We start from the raw sequence: 20,656 nt of genomic DNA, 5'->3' as shown, positions 1-20,656 counted from the left end.
GGGGACTAATGAAGGCACAATTGGCTCGCGCCAATTCAACAAACAATGACGCAGACAATTTGTGGAAACTTGTTGAGATGGAGTGGAATGCTCTCAGACAAGACCCTGATTTGGTGAAATCTCTGTTTGCTTCTATCCCGAGAAGGCTAAACGACGTGAAGGAGAACTCAGGCGGCGTATCGAAGTATTGATTAAGTTTTAAGCACTAAATGTACTGTAACAGTGAGTTTTGAGAGACCCCTGAGTTTTTTGGTCTCCAATAAAAATATTGGATATTAATTTTTGTAGTGTCTACAAAAACATATCATTTTCAGATGTTCCTTTGTTATGATGATATAAGATAAGTCATGCTCGCTCTTCCGAAAATAGCGATGCTCTGAGTCTCTCAAACTTCTCGACAACCGTGAACCAAAAATAAATCATGTTTCAAACAATCCTTCTTTCTATTTTTTGTCAAATACGTGACTCTGCGAAACAAAAAGCAAAATTAAAACTGAAGAGAGCCTGCACCTTATGTAGTCATATTGTGTTCCTATATAAATACGTTGTGCCTGTTGTCTTGAGTGTTTTCTGGGTAACTGTGTAAATATGTACAATATCTGTACATTGCAACAATATAATCACGACTCATCTCTTGGCCTATGCTGATAGTATGAAAAAATAAACAAAATAAATTGAATAAATAAATAGGCCTCTTGGAATAAGTGATTTTGCTTGAAATTTTGCATTTAAAATTATTTAAAACCTTTGTAGAAATTTAATCTGGCATCTCAGAAGAATAAAATAAACTTATGTCACTGAAGGGAGGGTTTCAGTGTGAAAATAAGTACATAAAACGTTATTTTGTCTGGAACATAAAAAGCCATAAAACTGACAAGAGGATACATATGCAGCTAACTTAACAAATTCTGTAACCCCGAGCCTTTAAACACTGTTCAGTGGGACAGCACAGATTTTTTTGAGTTGTCGCCAAAAAACCACCTGGATAGCTGTGATTGCTCCCCTTTTAAGAAAGCTTACTGGCTTAGGGCGAGGTAGGGCCAAAAAAAAAAAAACACGGTGACTTATAGTGTGGTGATAATAGAGTTCACCAATGAGTTACGACAATAGGGTGCAATGTCACTCTAAAGGGGCCTAAAATCAGTTGCTCTATTGAAGCGTAAACTATAGGTGTTATATATTTGGCAGTGACACCTGGAGTGGTATATGGTAATTTAATAAGCGAGAAATAGTAATCTTAGTACAATGCCAGAACAATGACATAGAACAAATCCATATTTAAAGCCCATAAGCCAAAACGCCCGGAGATAAGTGTTTTCTTTTGATGAAACTGCCGTAGCAGTACGCCTAGCCTCCTTCAAGAGGCCTTGCTGAAGTTTGCCTATGTATATTGTTACATAAGACTATGTGGCTGTTTTAAAAATTTCTTCGCTGAATTACATTCAAACTGAAGATTCCGACAAATGAACATGAAATATTGGTGAAACTAGGGCCCCCTATTTTCGGAGATAATTTTTCTTGAAACTGGATGGATTTTTTAAAGTTTATTTTGAAGGACGTACGTTCGGCGTTTATAAGAGCATATTTTTTTGAAATCGCCAATTCTCGTGGATTCCGTGTTTACTTTTACATTATAAGTTCTAGCAGTTACTCGTTGTTAATCTTATTTCTAATAAAAATTTGTTGCATTGTTGCTAAGAACTTATTTTTTTCATCTTTTCATTTTTTTCTCACTTTCTGTTTGTTTACCTTGTTAATAAAGCTGTTGACATGCTTTGCTTTAAGCTTGCCAAAGCGTGCCTTTGGGCAGAACATGCACAACAGTCAAGCTGCTTCTCAGCTTTTTCTACGAACTTCCCGCAGCTTGTTGATAAAAAAGGTCCTACTAAAATTATTATTAGTGGGGCATTACTTACCATACTCCAACATCTTAGATGATATGATACCTTGACACCAGAGCTTGTGAACAAGCGAAAAGTGTCTTAGACATCTGGAAGGTTTGAAATCTCATACATATATACATGCAAGCACAAATATTTCAATACAAAGCATCTACGTTCGTTCGTAATACAACGTTAAAGTTCCTCGCATTAAATGCAAGCATACTTTGCGAGGTAGCTGCCAGTGATCAAGGTGTGCTTATTTCCATAGATGACTGTGAGCTTTGAAGATTACCTGTGAACGTTGAAAATACCCTCTCAAAATCTCGGCTTGTCGTGTAAATCAATTACCAAAAATATTACCGGCGAGTGGCCATAAAACGTTTTCAGAATGACGATGGGAACACACACACACACACACACACACACACACACACACACACACACACACACGCACAAGTACACATTCCCGCTCGCACAAAAAGCAGAAGGTCCAACGTGCAATAATATTTGCAGTCGTGAGCTTCATAGCAATGAAGCCGCATCCAAAGTCTCACGATGATAGACGATGCGATTGTTATGTACGAAAGCAACACTAATTATTCCTTGTATTGTGAGTCCATAAGAAATATTGTATCGAGAATGTTGCGTTCAAAGGACACGCTTTTTTCCTAGAATTTCTTTCACTTAGGAATAACGTTTATAAATACTCACTGAAATTGTGTGCTCAATTGAAAAAAGATTTAAAATTTTGTGTTCTTCGAATTTGTGTTATAAAAAAAATAAAAAAACGTAAGAAAGGAACGCGCATAAAACGCAGCGGACGGCGGGAATTGTTTTTTCCTGCTGACGTGTCTTTTTGTTCTACAATACGCCTATTTCGATTACGGCACCTACGGATGTTTTTCGCGCAATACGGAGAATCCAAAGCAGCAGACATTGGGGAATCAGGTCGATGTGTGAATAGATGCACGTGGTTCAACCACGTGACATATCTCTTATGCAGTCTCGGCCAGCCTTCCGATCATCGTTAGGAGTCGCCATCGTCATCTCAGCCGTGATCTCCGAGCGACGCTGGCAGGGGAGTTTACACCGCTGCTTGCGCTCCCTTCCCCTCTCAAACCTCTCTCTCAACGCACGCTGCAGTCGTAGGCGTGCGGCGATGCCGGTGTTCCTTCTGTCACATTGCGTTCAACTTGCGTCCGACATGAACGGCGGTCCATCGACGACTGCGCGCTTCGCCGCGTCCGGAGTGCCAGAGGCGGCTGCGCTACCCGCGGCTTGCGCCCTGCGTGCCCCGACCGGCCGGCAGCCCAAGTGCGCGCGCTGCCGTAATCACGGTCGCCGTCGGCTCGTGCGCGGCCACAAGCGCCACTGTCCCTTTCGGGAGTGCACGTGCGAGAAGTGTGAGCTCATTGCCGAACGCCAACGAGTCATGGCCAAACAGGTCGCCCTGAGAAGGTAACAATCCCAAAGTCTCACTTTTCGTTTTTTCATCGTGTCTACGAACCATGGTATGCGTGCTCTTGCACGCAGCTGCCTCGTTTAGCTGTCTGAACGAATCACGCTTTGCACGCGATAAAAGTAAGGCCACAGAACTCAAGTTTCAAGTGAAACTCAGACTTACTACAATTGCTGTTGTGGCCAGGTGCGTAGCCGTAAGTTTCTATCGGGGAAGAAGGTGGTTCAGCTACGCTTTATGTATGTCCGAGCGCACGTCTGTATGCGTGCGTGTGTAGAGACACATGCAAAACTAAAAGGAATATTGAGCAGCTAACTGTCTCTCCTCCCGGCTTGAGTTAGGGTGTGGCTGCATTTTCCAGGTGAGGAGATAGTTCCCTAAGTCGTATTCTAGTTGTGGTGTATGCTATATGGTGTGTGGGAGTGTATTTGCGTGTTGAGAAATAGATGTGAGGCGTATATACTTACAACCATTGCGTTTTTTGTGAAGAAACACGAGGAGCATGGTCTCTATAAGTGCATGCGGAATACATGAGAGCAACCGCAACGTAGAAAGCTTTGCAAATTCCTGGCAGACACTACTATATATAAACTTGTCCTCAGCTGCTGACTTCTGAGCTTGTTTTTTTTTCTTTCCACTTTTTTTTTCAGATCAATTTTTTGTTTCACAGGTGTTTCAGGAGTCTCCATAACTAATTCAGCAATTCGATAAGTTGCTTTGAATACAGTCATTCACTCGATGGTGATAAGGAATATCATCTAATTTTTCTAGCAGCTTCTTAGTAGAAACTCTTTTGGATCCCTTGATACATCTTCAAAATCAAGGCAAACAGTAGTGCCACAAAGAAGCTCGTCTTGAAAATCGCCACTAAATATTTATTAAAATGTTCATTATAAGGCCTCAGAACGTATTCCTGTTATGTCTTTCGTTGCCCCATACATCGCGTGTTACAAGGCGTTGACAGGCTAGTTGGCTCACGAATGACATCTTTCCAGTAGCATTTGTCTCACCAAATGCTGCAATAAAACAGATATTATCTCGTTGAGATCTATGCAGTCGTTGCCACGGTTTCAGCAGCCTTGAGTATATCCTGTCATATGTAATTCTTGTACTTCTTGTTGATTTGGTTAGCCTTCGCACATGATTGTAAACGCTAATGCTATTTACGCACACCGTACTTTTAAAAACAAAAAAAAGATAGACTAACGTTACTCCCACGTATTCCAAAAAACCACTTCACCAGCTGGTACGTTTCCTACGTAGGTGAGTGGCGTAACACAGAGATGGTTTTTAGGTAAATTTAAGTTAGTGAATCTTGACATCTGCTGCGTAAAAAAACTGTCATGTGGTAAAGTTTACCTGGTGCTTGAGCAGGGTTTATCTCTTGGCCGTATTTATGTCGGAGGTATGGAATAGCTTCAACTGAGGCATCTGGGACGAAAGAACCATCGCCTGAAAAAAAAGTACGGTATAGAGCAAAGGAAAACAGGAAATGCCACAGCATCTTCTTTCATATCCCGCCTCGTTGAACATGTTGCACAATCTGCCATCTTTTGGTACTTCTGAGCATTAGAAATCTACCAGGGCTGTGCATAGGTTGGCGAACTCATTCATGAGTCCAATCTCTTGGACTCACTCAGATTCCGATCGAGCCGGGAGCAGTGAGTCCAGGTGAGTTATATTTTGGTGAATTTGAGTGCATGTGAGTCCGGTAGAAGAACATTTTCGTGAGTGTGAGTCCCAGTGAGCCCTAAGCGCAAAAAGCAATTCATGAGTGAGTCTGAGTGAGCTCCACAAGTTTTGCTGACCGATGGGACTGTGACCCTGGTGGTGGTGAACGTGTCCATTCACCACACAAACAGTGGGCGTGCTTTTGTCTATAGGGCCCAAGCAGCTGCTGAATCGAGGGGCAACCAGCTGATAACCGATGAAGAAGAAGACGGAGATCAGTTGCCAGGCAACCCTGTGCACGTCGCCCTTCCATCCCAGTGGAGCTCGGGCGATGTCATGATGCCCGACCAGACGTCGTCATTTGCACAGGAAACGTCCACATGTGTTACTGTAGGTGAGGTACTTCTTCACTTCATTTCAACACCATTAACTGTGGCAGCTCGTACACGAAGGAAAAGCTTGGTGAATCTGACTGCACATTTCCTTTTTAGGCTGTAGGTACCTTGCGGTTCGTTATGTATGTAAACTATTGACATCATGAACCGCCACGCACTGCCTCAATTCTTTTTGCAGTGAAGTTGTTTCAGCTACCACTAAACTCTTCAGGTTGGTATGCACCACGAGAATTGGGCAAGCATTACCGCCATGCAGAGCACGTACGAGTTCCAAAGGAAAAGTAACGCGAGAAAGAGAGAAAAAAGGGAAGAAAGCAAAAGATTGAAAGTTCTGAAAAATAGAGAGACAGAGAGAGACAAAAAAAGGAAGAGAATATTAAAGAATAAATAAAGGCAATAAAGAAACGAAATACAATGAAACAGACAGAATTAGAACGAGAGAAAAAAAGGGACCGAGAGAAGTGTGCTAGAGAAAGGAGAAGAGGACACTGAGAGCAAGAGAGGAAGCGAAAGAAAGGAAAAATAAAGAGAAACAAAGAAGGAGACGGAAAGAAGAAGAAAGAGATAACGAAAGAGATGAAGGAAAAGTATAGAAACAGTAAGACAGACAAAAAATTTTTGCAGCAAAAATTCGAGGAAATAAAAATTGACGTTATGGGAAGCATATGGATGGAAGGTGACCGTGTTGCAATTTTTTATTGTAACATTTGTGCATATATTAAGCGTCATGAATTGAGGCTAACTATATGCACAATTGTTGCAAACACAGACATATGTTAAAGAGTTGCAGATGTTTATATAACCAGTTGTTCACACTTGCGCAACAATGCCAACTGGAACATGCGTATTAGCAACACCAGATGTTGATATGAAGCACTGATGCTCGCGAAGATGCTGGCCCTGGACACTGCTACATGAATAAACTTCAGCGCATAGCAACTAACCACAATTGACGTTGACCCGACGTGATAGTTGTATCAAAAGAGTACATATGCAATGTTTATAAAATTGGCTAGGCAGCACAGAAAAGACTATTGCCGTTTCACGAAGATTAGCGTGTATTTGAAAAGTTGTTCCGAGACCTGGCGTAGTAGCTCTCTGGTAAAGTGCTTCATTGCCAGTCAGAAAGTTGGCTTTGATTCCAGTTGGGACCCTGTCATTTATTTTTTGCATTCGTCGGGTCGACACTACTGAATTCGGGTATTAGTTAATGCTCGCGCATTAAAATTGTCCATGTTTGTTCTCATCCTTCCTTGGTGGATTACTAAGTGCGAAGACCCTGTAGCATATATACGCATACCACCGGCACATACCTGCCCATGGGTATGTGCCACTGCCTGGCGGGAAATGTTTTACGACGTGCGCGACGGGATTGTGAGATTCCTCATGTCTTGACCAGCACGTCATATTCGTCAAACCATCTTACCATCCCATGCTAATTTTAGTTCACGCCAAGTTAAAGAGGTGACCATGAGAGCACCCAAACGTAAGCGGACATATACATTAATAGATACGCTAAAAGTCGCTGAAGTTTGGCAAAAAATGCTTCGCATTTAAAAATAATTGAATAAGGGGAAAAAGTACGAGAAAGAGTTGCAAGAAACAAAGTGAAAAGAAAGAAGGGAGGAAAGTAGGGGAAAAATAGGCAATCAAGAAAGACCCCCCCGGTGTTTTTTTCCCTCAGGCTTGGACCCACTATAGCTGAAGCCGAATGATTGATATGTGGGGTTTAACGTCCCAAAACCACCATAAGATTATGAGAGACGCCGTAGTGGTGGGCTCCGGAAATTTCGACCACCTGGGGTTCTTTAACGTGCACCCAAATCTGAGCACACGGGCCTACAACATTTCTGCCTCCATCGGATATGCAGCCGCCGAAGCCGGGATTGGATCCCGCTACCTGCCGGTCAGCAGCGAGAGTACCTTAGCCACTAGACCACCGCGGCGGGGCCACTATAGTTGAAGCCGTCATATATAAGCGCGTTTCAAGAAATGTGTCCTATATTCTTTAAAAATAACAGAATGAGGGTATCTGTGTGCTATTTGCGCCTTTCCCTTTTCTATGGCAGAAGGCATCTTCAGACGGGTACAAAAATTATTTACGGTAGTAGTTAGAGCAATTAACACAATTAACTTTTCAACCAGGGGTAATAGCCGGTCGAGTCAAATGTTCGGATTGAAGCCCTTTCTAGGAATGGTCCATAGCCATTTTACAGCAAAAATGGCCCATAGCCAAAGCGGCCAGTGGTAATCACCGCGGAGTGATGGAATTGGGCCAATTTAGCGGATGAAACCGAAACAAACGTGCGAAACAGCGCATGTACCATTCATTTCGGCGACACCCTCAATGACGACGCTGTTTCCCTTGCATCGGAGGAGAATAGGCGAGCGTCAATAAGCGGCCTCGAAGCGAACTGTCTAAATTGACGGTTGATAACGGCAAGGGAAACAGTGTGGTCACTGAGGGAGTTGTCGAAGTGAATAGTAGATACGCTGTTTGGTTCGTCGGTTTTGATTTCTCCAGCTAGATTAGATGCATTGCATCACTCCGCGTTGATTACCAGTGGCCATTTTTCAAAATTTTGAAGTGATCATCAACTATTCGTAGGAAAGGCTTGAATTCGCCTATTTGGCTCGACCGGCGATTATCGCTGGTTAAAAAGTTATTGTGTTAGTTTCTATAAATACTGCCGTAACTACTGTTTATACGCATCTGAAGATGCCTTCTACCACAGGGATGGCAATGGCGCAAGTAGCACGCAGATATCTCTTTTCTGTGATTTTCAAAGAATATTGGACACATTTTTGGAAATATCCTGTGCATATATATATATATATATATATATATATATATATATATATATATATATATATATATATATACCGAAGAAGTTTTTCTTTAGGCCAAACGTACTTGAGAAGAGAAGAGAAGAGACACAACTTGGCGGTTGTCTTACTTTTATTTCCATCGGTTTCGACCGGTGGACCAAACTTCATGAGGGTTTGTGCTATCTCTATATATATATATATATATATATATATATATATATATATATATATATATATATATATATACATATATTACGTTCCACGACAATGAAAAACGATGATACTACAGTACTTGTTCGAAGGAAAATATGGAATTTTTGTCAACGAATTTAGTTATATAGTGGAGCCTGGAGTTAACCGTGTCCTGAAATGCTTTCGGCTTCCCTGGTCCTGCGTAACTTCTTTTTGCGATGAATCACATGATAATCATAAGACTTGAGGGGATGTCGTCACATAGACTTCTTTCTGAAGTCGACCTAAATGAAATTGTAGGGTGAGATGTTCTTGCATATCTGAATTACGTACTAGAATTGCTTAAGTAACATTTCTATGTTGGAAGCGGTAATGAAGCCAATATATTATTCGGCATTATCTTTCAGCATCATATGGCTGTGAGCAACAAAACCTTTGATTCCGCCTTTTTAACAGGTCTGCTGTGAGCCTTTCTACCATAGATATGTCATTCACTCTGCTCAGCAGGGACCGATTTCGCAAAAACCTTGATGCTTGTGAGTGATTTTTCCCAATCCGTTTACCTTCAATAAGTATGCATCCACCATCAGGACTGGCTAAGATGTTCTTATGGAAGTGATTGTAACATAGGATCTTCTTCTGTATTTTGTAACAGCTCTGGGCCAGCGACTGGTAGTCAAGTAAAGACAGTTTTTCTGTGCTTTCTTTGAGTGGTGATGCACGCTTTTTATACAAGATGTTGTTTCCTGAGTGGCACAATTTTATGCTTCCAACAGACAATGAGGCTAACAACGGTAAAAAGATTTTACATGATTGTTTTAATTGTAGTATGGTGAATAAGACATCAGTGGAACAGAATTCAAGTAAATGAGAAATCAAGTTGCCGAAGGCAGTTAGCGAAACTACAATCAAAGGCAGTACATTCTATCCCTACATAAGGCACGCTTTCTTACATGTTCTTTTATTGCTCGTAATATATGTCACAATTTCTACGGTACTGTTAAAATATATAAATAACGTGTCCCATACCTTCCTTATCTTTATTCTCTGTTGCTTGTTATTAGATTGAGTCTAACAAAAGAGACCTACCCTCAATGAGTTCCGACCTGGTCGACTGAATTTCGGTGTATTAAGCGGCGCAGTATATTTTACGTTACTGAAGAACAAAGAAAGTATGTGTCATCAAGCAAGTGACCTCTAAATCAGCCCTAATATAATTGTAGGGGTTTTACGCCCTAAAACCATGATACGGTAGCGGGAAAAACCATGGCGAATGACTCCGGAAATTTCGACCACCAAGGGTATTTTAAATGGAAGCTAAAGCGCTTAAAAATAACGTAGAAGTGTGTATTTGCAGTTAGGTTTTCTTTCATTTCAAAAACCGATGTGAGAGTTCTTAACGTGCACGCAAACAATTTTTTTAATTGCTTGGGCCGCAAATGTTCTAGGGATGCTGAGAAAACACGGTGATGTCATCTTTAATATACCAAGTCGTCTGCAACAGCAGCGCTGTTGAAGCAGGGCCTCCGCGATTAGCTCCAGCAACGCGATCAGCCGGAACTACTCACAGAGAATGGCTGAAGATACGAGGGAAACTTGTTAACGTTCAGCTCGAATGTGTGCCGTTATGGAAGTCACTTTAATTCAACTGCAGAGCTTTCAGCGTCTCTCTGCACTTACTTGTGCCCACGGTGCACTACGAGTGCTCTCGAAGTCCCTTCAGAAATTTGAGGTGCGGGAATCTTCTGTCGTATATAGTAACGCGACTCCTCCAACGGCACCGCGGATGATGTAATTGAGGTTAGTTCATTTCCATTGCTACACACTCAGCACGTGAAAGTGGGCGGCGACAGACCATTCGAATTCTAGAGTTCCTGCTGCAGCAAACACGGAAACAAATGGTACATCGTTCAATGAAATATCTGTGATTTTTAACAACAAAGCTTTACCAAATGCTGAAAGCACTTCACATTTCCTTTAACAGGCACCTGAATCTAAGTACACGGGCACCTAGCATTTCGGCTTCATCAAAATAGAGTCACTGCTGTCAACGTTCAATTCCGTTCGACCTGCGGGTCCCCAGTCGAGCATCAAAGCCAACAGAACGCTGTGGCGGGTTGTATTTGCTGTTGTCACCATGAGTTAGGGAACACAATTTTTGGCAACTTCCTTGTTTTAAGGTTTCTCATGGGATAAGGTCTTTGCCAGAAATTTCTTTTGGCGCAGCGGTGACGGGGAAGGGGAGGCGTTCAACCGGCTTTTTATACAAGTTCATGCTTGCCTGAACGTGTGTCTCTCTATATATACATGCGCGATCTTGCTTGACCTCGTAAGGAGGAAGAAAAAAAGTTCCTCTTGCCCCCACCCCCCAGTGGCGCCAATGGTGAGAGAAGGACACACGAGGTGTTTCTGCGAACAATTTTGAAATCCTGAAAATTAGCTTTTCGGGAAAGAGAAAACCCATTGTAGTTCCAAGGACGTGCTAACTAGTGAGCTAGAGGAAATAAAATTCATAAATACCCTTCTTGTTTGCAATTCTTCAAGGTTACTGTTAACGGTGATCTTCTGGTCTTGATGAAGACGATGTCATATCAGGTTTTAAAACAAATAAAGCGATGCAGTTTGACAAAACATCTCACTTATCTTATTTTTTCTACAAGAAATGCAAGCTCAGCGCATAAGCAGGGCTGAATGTTTTGAGTAAGTGTTACATCCGATGGTGATGTGTTGTAGTGACTGCGGCAGTAGTATGAAAGTTACATATTGTTTGCCCTAGCTAACAAACCTAGAGCCTCTACATATGCGTCATATTTCGCTAATTCAAAGGCGAAAATTGACTAGTTTTCCACGGCCGCGAGTTTTGAGCTCGTCGCAGCATGTCATTGCCGGAAGTTGCATTTGCTTAAGTCTTACGGCCCTCCTCAAGTACTGAATGTATTTTTTGACAAAAAAAAACGAAACAAAAAAATTGGCCCTGTATCTGCATGTTACACCGCAAATGTCGTCGAAAGACGATAGTCTTGCGTCTAGAGAGAGTGAACAAAACGTTTATTTGATGTTCTGCGGGAGAAAATCGGTGAATGGTATTCTGGAGGCGCTGCGTCAAAGTGCCTCGAGCGTGCAGCGGAGGTGAACGAGCGCATCAAGTTACGTCACACATGAGACATGAGCGCTATCTGGCCGTTATCCTGGAAAATGGGGCACGCGCCGTGCGCACCAGTCTCTGAGGCGATAAGGTGTAGAACGCAAGGCGACGGGTAGGTGCCACCACCGTGTCGTCTTAGGACAGCATTGGAAACACTTGCCGTTTCGTGCAAGCGTTGGATGGCCAGTGCAGCGTTATAAAAAAGACTACGATTCTTAAAATTTCTTATGTATGCCTTTTCTCGTAAAAAGTACACATACATATTATTGACGCGTTGTTATGGTGCCTCAGATATGCGCAATAATTGCTATTTAATTGACAATCGCAACATTATGAACGCTGAACCTTGAGCAATATTGGTGGGCGCTGCGGATGGGGTCGGCCGTTTAGAGTATCGCTTGGTCACTTTGGTGACGTTTAGGGTACTGTTAAGGGTGGACAAACAGACAGACAGACCAAAATTTTTGCGTCGAAGGTCCTCAAGAAAGACTATCGTCTTTAAAATAAAAACAGGTTGTGGTGGCCTGTAGGGCTCTGAAGAATAACGTTTTTCTTTGCTTTGAAAGCTGATCCGGCATTGTCGTCTCCGTGGCTACAAACTCGTCATCAAAAATAGTTGTAAAACATGGTAAATAAGAGAAAAACCTCATTTGGCAATATGAGATGAACAATGCAATATCCATGTTTCTCACAATTACACCATAACCTGGCAGTTTGCTTGTTAAGATAGCTGCTTTCTATGTGTGAATACTTATCAGAAATTTCGAAAAGTGTTCGCGGAACACACCGTACCCAGGTATTCTCTTTTCCTATACCTGGAGCAATGTTGAAACATCAAACAGCCATTTCGCATTACCTGGATGGGGTGTCCATTGTTGATGCTGTGGTGCAAAAAAAAAAAAAAAAAAAACGCCAGTAGACCTTTATTTTCACACTCGCATTTTACGCAGACAGGGCTGAACTGACAGCAAAAAAGAAAAAGAAAACTTGCTCTAATATATTCAAACCGTGTGTACTACCAACTCGAGAGTCCTTGGGATTTCAATCAAGAGCGAACCAGCAGGCGTACGTGGACGGCATGACGATTGGAACGCAGATGCTGAGATGTAGACGCGTACAAAGTTGCTATGTCTGAAATGAGTAAGTTAGAAGCAGCGTTCCGTGACACTAGTCTGCACTGGGCAGCTCGCGACTGACCGTGAAATTTTTCGCGTTCCTCCCGCGCGAGACATCAAGCATGCCAGTTAGGCGGCGGCGATTCACCCTTCAGATGAGCTTGTTTACGTCAGTAGAGAATCTCGCACATTTTCAAGGAATGTCACGTTCAAGACGAACGAATCAACCGATACCTAAGAAGCAACTGTACAAGGAGAGGGAAGAATCGAGCCTTTTACAGTTTTATTTTTTTTCATCTGACACTCGGTATTTGGGCAAGTGAAGGCGGTGACAACTCATCTGGAGCTTCGTATCGGTGTCCCGTGACTCTAGTCTGCAGTGGGCAGCTCGCGACTGACTTCGAAATTTCTTTGCGTTTCTCTCGCGCGAGGGATCGAGCACGCCAGTTAGACGGCGGTGATTAACCCTTCAGATGAGCTTGTTTACGCCGGTGGAACATTTCGCACATTTTCGAGGAATGTCACGCTCAAAACAAACGAGTCAACCGATACCGAGGAAGCAACTGTACAAGGAGGCGGAAGAATGGTGCCTTTTACAGCTATATTTTTGTTCATCCAACACTCGGTATTTGGGCGAGTGAATGTGACGACAGCTTATCTGGAACTTCGCGAGGCTATTTACGCCTTAACGGCGAAGACGGTGAGGGATACTGTTCGCTCGAGTATGAACAAACGCTGGCGGGTATCGTATTCGCGCCGAAACACCAGTCGATGGGTCCGTACGCGCAAAACCACAGTGATTATTGATATTCCTGACGTATTGTCTTTTTTTGATAGCTTCGCTGCAGTCAGAATTTTGACGTTATCGCACACGGACTGCCTAGGTGAAAATACTTTACCCCAACTCATATCACTGACATGATTGATTAGCCAAAACTTCGTAATTACCATTTTAATTATTGACTTTTAGGTAATGTTTGATACTTCAATGTTGTATTACGTGCCCATTCATGGTACAACTATTTTTTTAGAATTCACAAAAGTTGTGAGTAATTCGAGATATTCAAGGTGATACCGAATCTGACTGTGCCTGTTCGCGCAGAAAACAGTATCTTCATGTTATAACACCGAAGCTACCCGTGACAAGGAAGCGACGAAATGCGGATTAAGGTGGACCAAAGCAGGATCTAGTACGCAAAATCAGCAGGCATTCTGAAGTACAGAATCAGAGAGCTTGTTCTTGAGTGAGAATAATAATATGTGATGTTTTACGTCCCAAAATCACGATATAATTAAGAGGGATATTGTAGTGGGGTGGTCGGGTCATTTAGACCATCCGATTTCCTTTAACGTGCACTGACAACGCACAGTACACGGGCCTCTACCACTGCGCCTGTGGGTACGATATGCTATGCTTATCCGTGCTCTCTTAAAGGGCTCTTTCAATATTTTTGAAGCCATATTTCTTAGGGGCGAAGCTCCTTATGGCGTGGTTTGTGCGTCCCTCATTGTTGTGTGTAATCACTGGCGGCACATACTCGAAAGAGCGGTCCTCAGAATATCCGCTGGATGTCGGCATTTGTATATTATTATTACATGATTAAAAGGTGTGAGATAGCTGTACTTGGAGTGTTCACTAGATAGACGTACAGACGGAGGGACGTGCATACAGATGGACGGACACACGGACGAACGGACAGACAGACATACAGACAGACAGACAGACAGACAGACAGACATACAGACAGACAGACAGACAGACAGACAGACAGACACAGGGGCGGATGCGCGGATGGACGGGCAGACAGAGGGATGACCGCACGAACAGACGCATGGACGGATGAAGAGACAGACAGACGAACGACTCGACAGACAGAAGAACGGACGTACGGACGGATGCACCAATGGCTACACGGATGAACGGATGCACGAACGAACGCATGAACGGATGGAAGCAAGAACAAATGAACGTACCGATGCATGGATGGAGCGAACTTCCGCGACTTTGAGCGTATCTATCTATCTATCTATCTATCTATCTATCTATCTATCTATCTATCTATCTATCTATCTATCTATCTATCTATCTATCTATCTATCTATCTATCTATCTATCTATCTATCTATCTATCTATCTATCTATCTATTTATCTATCTATCTATCTAGCCGCTTACGTTTGGGTGCTCTCATTGCCCCGCCGCGGTGGTCTAGTGGCTAAGGTACTCGGCTGCTGACCCGCAGGTCGCGGGTTCAAACCCCGGCTGCGGCGGCTGCATTTCCGATGGAGGTGGAAATGTCGAGGCCCGTGTGCTCAGATTTGGGTGCACGTTAAAGAACCCCAGGTGGTCAAAATTTCCGGAGCCCTCCACTACGGCGTCTCTCATAATCATATGGTGGTTTTGGGACGTTAAACACCACAAATCAATCAATTGGGTGCTCTCATGGCCACCCTCCTTAACTTGGCGTGAAGGAAAAGTAGTATGGGAGGGTAAGATGGTTGAATGAATATGACGCGCTGGTCAATACATGAATAATGTAACAATTCCATCGCGTACGTCGCCAAGCACTTCCCGCCAGACACTGGCCCATGATTACGGGTGGGTATGTGCCGCTGGTAGGCAGGTATGTGCCATAGGTGATTGACACTTAGTGTCTACCCAGGAACGACGAAAACACTCGCGGGATATTTTAACGCGTGAGCGTTAAGAATAACCGACATCGGCAGCGTCGACCAAATGAAGGCATAGAATAAATGTCAGTGTTAAGAAAACCTCACATAGGCAAAGTTGACCCCTCGACGAATGCAAATAATAAATTTCAGGGTCCCAGCAGGAATCAAACCCAAGCATTCTGCGTGGAAGTCAAGCATTCTACCACAGAGCAACGCCAGGTCCCAGAACTACTTTTGGATAGACGCTAATGTTCACGAAACGTCAATAGTGGTTGCAGTGCTGCCTGCCAAGTTTTATAGACATTGCATACGCACTCGTTTTATACAGCCGTCACGTCGGGTTGATGTCAATTGTGGTGTTGATTTATTTACCAGTGTCAAGGGCCAGCATCTTCGCGAGCATCAGCGCTTCATATCAGCTTCTGGTGCTGCTAATACGCATGTTCCAGTTAACATCGTTGCGCAAGTGCAAACTGTTTATATAAACATCTGCAACTCTTCAACATATGCCTGTGCGTGCAACATTTGTACGTATATTTAGCGCCATCTCATGAGGTGTCACTTAATTAAAATAAATGCAACATGGTCACCTTTTCTCCGCATGGTTCGCATAACGTCAATTCCCAGTTACGTGGGATCTGCCGAATTTTCGTTTCTTCCTTGTCACGGGCAGTTCCTGTCTGACGCAACAAAGTCATCGGGGTTCGCACGCGCTGGCCATCTATCTGCGTGGCAGCCCAAGTCGTATGAGTGGTAATCAAGGAAACTACCACATAGCAACGCCAGGACCGGGAACTGCTTCTGAAAGAGACTGCATTCAGGCGTTAAATTTGTGAAACATCTATTGGGGTCAGTGCTGGATATCTAATTATATAAACAATACTTACGTACTAATATGAAGCGGACGTCACGACCGGTTATTGTTAACTGTATACTTGAGTATACCCGCAGGTCGCGGGTTCGAATCCCGGCTGCAGCGACTGCATTTTCGATGGAGGCGGAAATATTGTAGGACCGTGTGCTCAGATTTGGGTGCACGTTAAAGAACCCCAGGTAGTCGAAATTTCCGGAGACTTCCACTACGGCGTCTCTCATAATCATAGCGTGGTTTTGGGACGTTAAAGCCGACAAATCAATGAAATCAATGGTCCCGTTTCATGCAGGAAAGCCAAGCGCCAATCTCAGAATAAATGAACGCAAAGCTATCTCGCCGTGTGATGCATCGTCACTTACGTGTGGACGTTTTTACAGGGAAAGCTGTCATGACGTCACAAAAAAGGTACCGTTTTTGAGTCCTTAGTTGTACGCGCCCGCCGTCACCACCATTGTCCGTAGCCGCTATCGAGCGAAATGAGAGAAAGAAAGAAATAAGAAAAATATTTGAAGTATGAGTTTCGAACCCTGGTCCTTTGCATGGAATCCCGGTATTGTATTACAGAGCTACGCAGGTTTTTTTTGCTTGGATGGTATTTGTTATTATGCGTATTTGAAGTATTTTCCTTAGCTATGACGTAGTTCACTCAGCGGCAATAATCGCACAAGCACTACACAAGCATTCGAAGAATTACATACCTATATTCTTAGAAAATTCAGAAAAATAGTAAAATTTATTCAAAAATTGTGGCACCGGGAGGTTGGTAAAGGTGAACACCTCATCAAGATGGCCTGCCAGTCGGGTATGAAGTGAAGCTCTTCTTAGATTTCCTTTAGATGGAGAGCCATACGCATGAAAAGGGTAGATGAAGCAGCGGTTGGTTCTGCATTACGGTCACGCGTGCGCGTTTTACGCAGACTGTTTAGTCCCATAAGAAAGAACATATCAAAGAGCGCTTCATCAAGACACGTTAGCTAAAGAAAGTTGTCTGAGGGTGGCAGGCAGAAGCAATTGATCAAATGAGAAGAAATAAAAGATGGCTTTCGCCTTTGATTTCTTAAATAAATGAATAAGGGACCCCATAAGTTCAATTTGTTTTGTGGTATATACTCTGTGAGTTTGTGAGTAAGCTCATTTTGACGCTCACTATAAAAATATAACGATTATATTAACTTCAACATTCGTCAGCGCTTTTTTGATAGTACACTACATGATAGATATAATGAAGGCAGCAATAGGCGTAGCGTCATACTGAAATAAACAAGCATGAAGCTGAAGCAACCATATTGAATAGAACGAGCGCTACTTAACACTAGGACAACTAAAGAACACGCAAGGGTTTGTTTCTGTGTGTCGTACATGACGCTCCATTTTTTTGAAGCCAGATTCATATGAGCAATCTCCCATTAGGACCCTTTTAAAGCGGAAACAAGGCGTGTATCCACTAGGTGTTTTCTGTCGCTGGGAGGCGTGGGTGTGCATAACACGTTTTCTTCGTCAGCGCTGCTAGTTAGGACGCACACGCAGCGAGGTGTTCAGAAGGCAGTGATCAAAAGACATACATCATCCTCCACTGCTGCAAGCAGAGACGGCAGCGGCGGTTCTCGATACAGGTGTCGCATATTAAGACCGATCACCGGGCTATGGCAACGGTACAGTCTCGCTCCATTCATCCGTGAGCACTCGTCTTCCCTCAGAGGAGTTCTCCGTCACCGAAGTCACAGCGGCCGCCTCGCAGTTCATTAGTTCGCCGCTGATCGGCGCATCCCAACAACCGATAGAGGCATAGCAGGTGTCATTTTCTGCGGCGTGACTTGAAGTTAGCAGCCATCTCAGTGCGTGAACATATGTCACGATACAGAGGACATGCATGGCCTCTGACTTGCCCGCCGTGTATGCCTTTACTTCCGGTGGCTGTACATTGTCAGCTTCAATATATGCTACACGCTCATGAGGAGGCTTTACGAGTGTTTTTTTAATTTGCATCTTGCAGAGTGCTCTTCTGGTCCATCTATATAATTTGCGCATTCATTTGACTGTGACAGTGCGTATGCTAGTGCTGGCGTGGTTGCGTGCGTATGTGCGTGTGTGAGCGTGCGTGCGGGCGCGTCTGCGTAGTCACTATTGTTTTCGCCAAGCGGCGCTCCACGACTGACTTTCCCGTATTAATTTAAGCGCAACAGACCATCGCAGCTCAGCTGAAAAGATTCTGTAGTCGCCTGCACATAATAAATCAGCGCATTGCCACGTTCCCGTCATGCACTGTCTTCACAACAGAGGCAAGCGGTGGCCGTATGAAACAGGCAATTGGCGTATCATCAAGTCACCAAGCGTGGTGGCACTCAGAGAAGCGTGGCGCTTTTATATGCTGTTGATATATTATTTCATTTATGGCTGTAGCAGGTGCAACTCTTCAGCATAAGTGACTTATGTTTATGTGTCGTCTTTAACCGTAAAAGCAAGAAAAAAAAGTTCAGGAGAATGCGGAGGCTTAAAGTGATGAAAAATCATAGGGCAAGGTATGTGCGGCGTTCCCTCTTCAGCACTTAATGATCTGTGTCGTGTCGGCCTGGTAGAAATTGCCATTAGACGTTTTATGTCGTCACAGCACTCAAAATGGTGTTCTTTGGAGGGAGGCTTGGATGTACAAGTGCAATCTTTTTGAGAGTGAACACAGGAACGCGTGGCTTTCTGTACTACTAGCGCCGTTAGACGACACGTCACAGTACCTTAGCGCATGCGCAAGGGGGGTAGCTTCAATTCGCGTGCATCACGTCAACGCAGTGCTCGTATGTCACCTGCTATAGCTGCTTTTCGGCCTCCAAGGTGATCTTGTTATGATCACAGCTAACATTTGCGCGCTGTCAGTTCAAATGGCTTGTATTTTATGCCTGCTGTGTCCCTTGGTTATCGTCTCTTTTTTTCTTTTTTTCACCTTCTTGTAGCCACACAACAAACAGGCAAAGGAACGCAAACACCAGAACTGTTATTTGGTACACATTTTACGCAAGACTTGTCCGTTTAAGTAAGTTATATCAGTAATCTGGAATTGTTTTATTCAATCTTACACTAGTAATATGTTGTGTCCCCTTTGAAAAACAAAACCACTGCTGCCATTCTGTAAGTTATTAAAATACTGACGAGTACTGCAGTGGCCTGAAGTTACGGTGCGCTCGAAGATTCCACACTTTTGGCCAACCTTGAGATCATCCGCAGTCACTCATTTCAGCTGATTTCAGCTGACCATAGCTGATTTCATGTATATTCCTGAATATTTCACATGTTATCATGCTTGCCAGATGAGCACCGTGATCCGGTGATTTTCCATGCGCTCGTTCACTACTTTTATAGTGTGCTCCAGTGCCAGGTCTTGCTGGAACACAAAATGTGCATCGGAGAAAGCGCCCTATGAAAGATCAAGGAAGACCCAGAAAACGCCATCGAAACATGGCAGATTTTCCAGTTTATTTGCATATTGAGTGGAAAGTAATTGGATGTTATACGTTGTTGCCACTTTGAGGCACATGGCTTTCCTACTGTGGCATTTGTGGAGCCGACGACAAGCGCTATATATAGCTCGCCTGACACAATGCACGCGACGGCAAAATTGTCGCAGCATGGCGGCCTGGCCACGCTGCGTATGAGCGATACTTCTCGCTGCCACCGCTCAACAGCGCTTGGAGCCCCGGAAGCCACGCGCAGCCATCTGCACTCTCAAAAAGATAGTCACTGTGCACACTTCGATGGGGCAGGCTTAACCGGCGTAGCAATCCGCGTTATGCTTGACAAAAGTGCAACCGTAAGGGCTTTTTTTTTGTAGAGCTCTGGCCTTTACACCCCATAAAAGGAACACAAGGCATTTTGTGTCATTTTCCTACCATGGCAAGGGCACTTGTACAGAACACACTGCTGCTGTGTTCTGTGCTATCGTCATGGGAGTACACGCATGATTGTTCCTGATATTTGTGTCTCTCTTGTTCAGGTATCCTGGAGGACATTAGACAGCGTCGATATGTGCAAGAGGCCATCGCCTGCCTCTCCAACGCTCTCGCTGTGTCTGGTGCTGATGCGTCGCCCCTCCTTTACCTCTACGCGCTCCTGCGAGAGACAAACTTCAGCGTCGATCGTGCTTTTGCCCGGCTACTAGAAGGTACGTGAGTTTGTCTTCCTTTTTCTAGCTTCGATTTGTGTCCCTGCAATGCTTTCCGCGTCTTTTTTTCATAACTTTTTTGTTTTAGTCCGTTTTCCCCTTCCTCTCTTCGGTTCTTTTTTTTTTTGAACCGCCGCTCCCCCACTTGATTTGTAGTGCGATCTCGAAAAAAAAAAAGAACAAGCGCGTCTGTGGCCTGAGATCAATAAGCACCGCCAAGTAGAGTCGCATTGTGGAACGCTTCTGCCTAGTGACAGTGTAGCCTCAATAA

At 43.7% G+C, this 20,656-nt stretch overlaps 1 protein-coding gene across 1 annotated transcript in view; it reads left to right on the top strand.

Annotated features, from left to right (window-relative positions):
* The first annotated feature begins 2,774 nt into the window (after positions 1 to 2,774).
* The window catches only part of LOC119161905 (uncharacterized), a 31,706-nt gene continuing 13,824 nt past the window's right edge, over positions 2,775 to 20,656 (top strand). The window contains exons 1-3 of the mRNA XM_037414407.2: positions 2,775 to 3,341; positions 5,226 to 5,407; positions 20,218 to 20,385. Of these exons, the coding sequence (XP_037270304.2) occupies positions 2,848 to 3,341; positions 5,226 to 5,407; positions 20,218 to 20,385 (844 nt within the window). The 5' untranslated portion in view covers positions 2,775 to 2,847. The remainder of the gene's footprint in view (positions 3,342 to 5,225; positions 5,408 to 20,217; positions 20,386 to 20,656) is intronic.

The sequence above is a fragment of the Rhipicephalus microplus genome, chromosome X (assembly GCF_043290135.1).
Source record: "Rhipicephalus microplus isolate Deutch F79 chromosome X, USDA_Rmic, whole genome shotgun sequence".
Taxonomy (NCBI): domain Eukaryota; kingdom Metazoa; phylum Arthropoda; class Arachnida; order Ixodida; family Ixodidae; genus Rhipicephalus; species Rhipicephalus microplus.
Note: the sequence above shows the minus strand (reverse complement) of the source record. Positions and strands in the feature narration are given on the sequence as shown.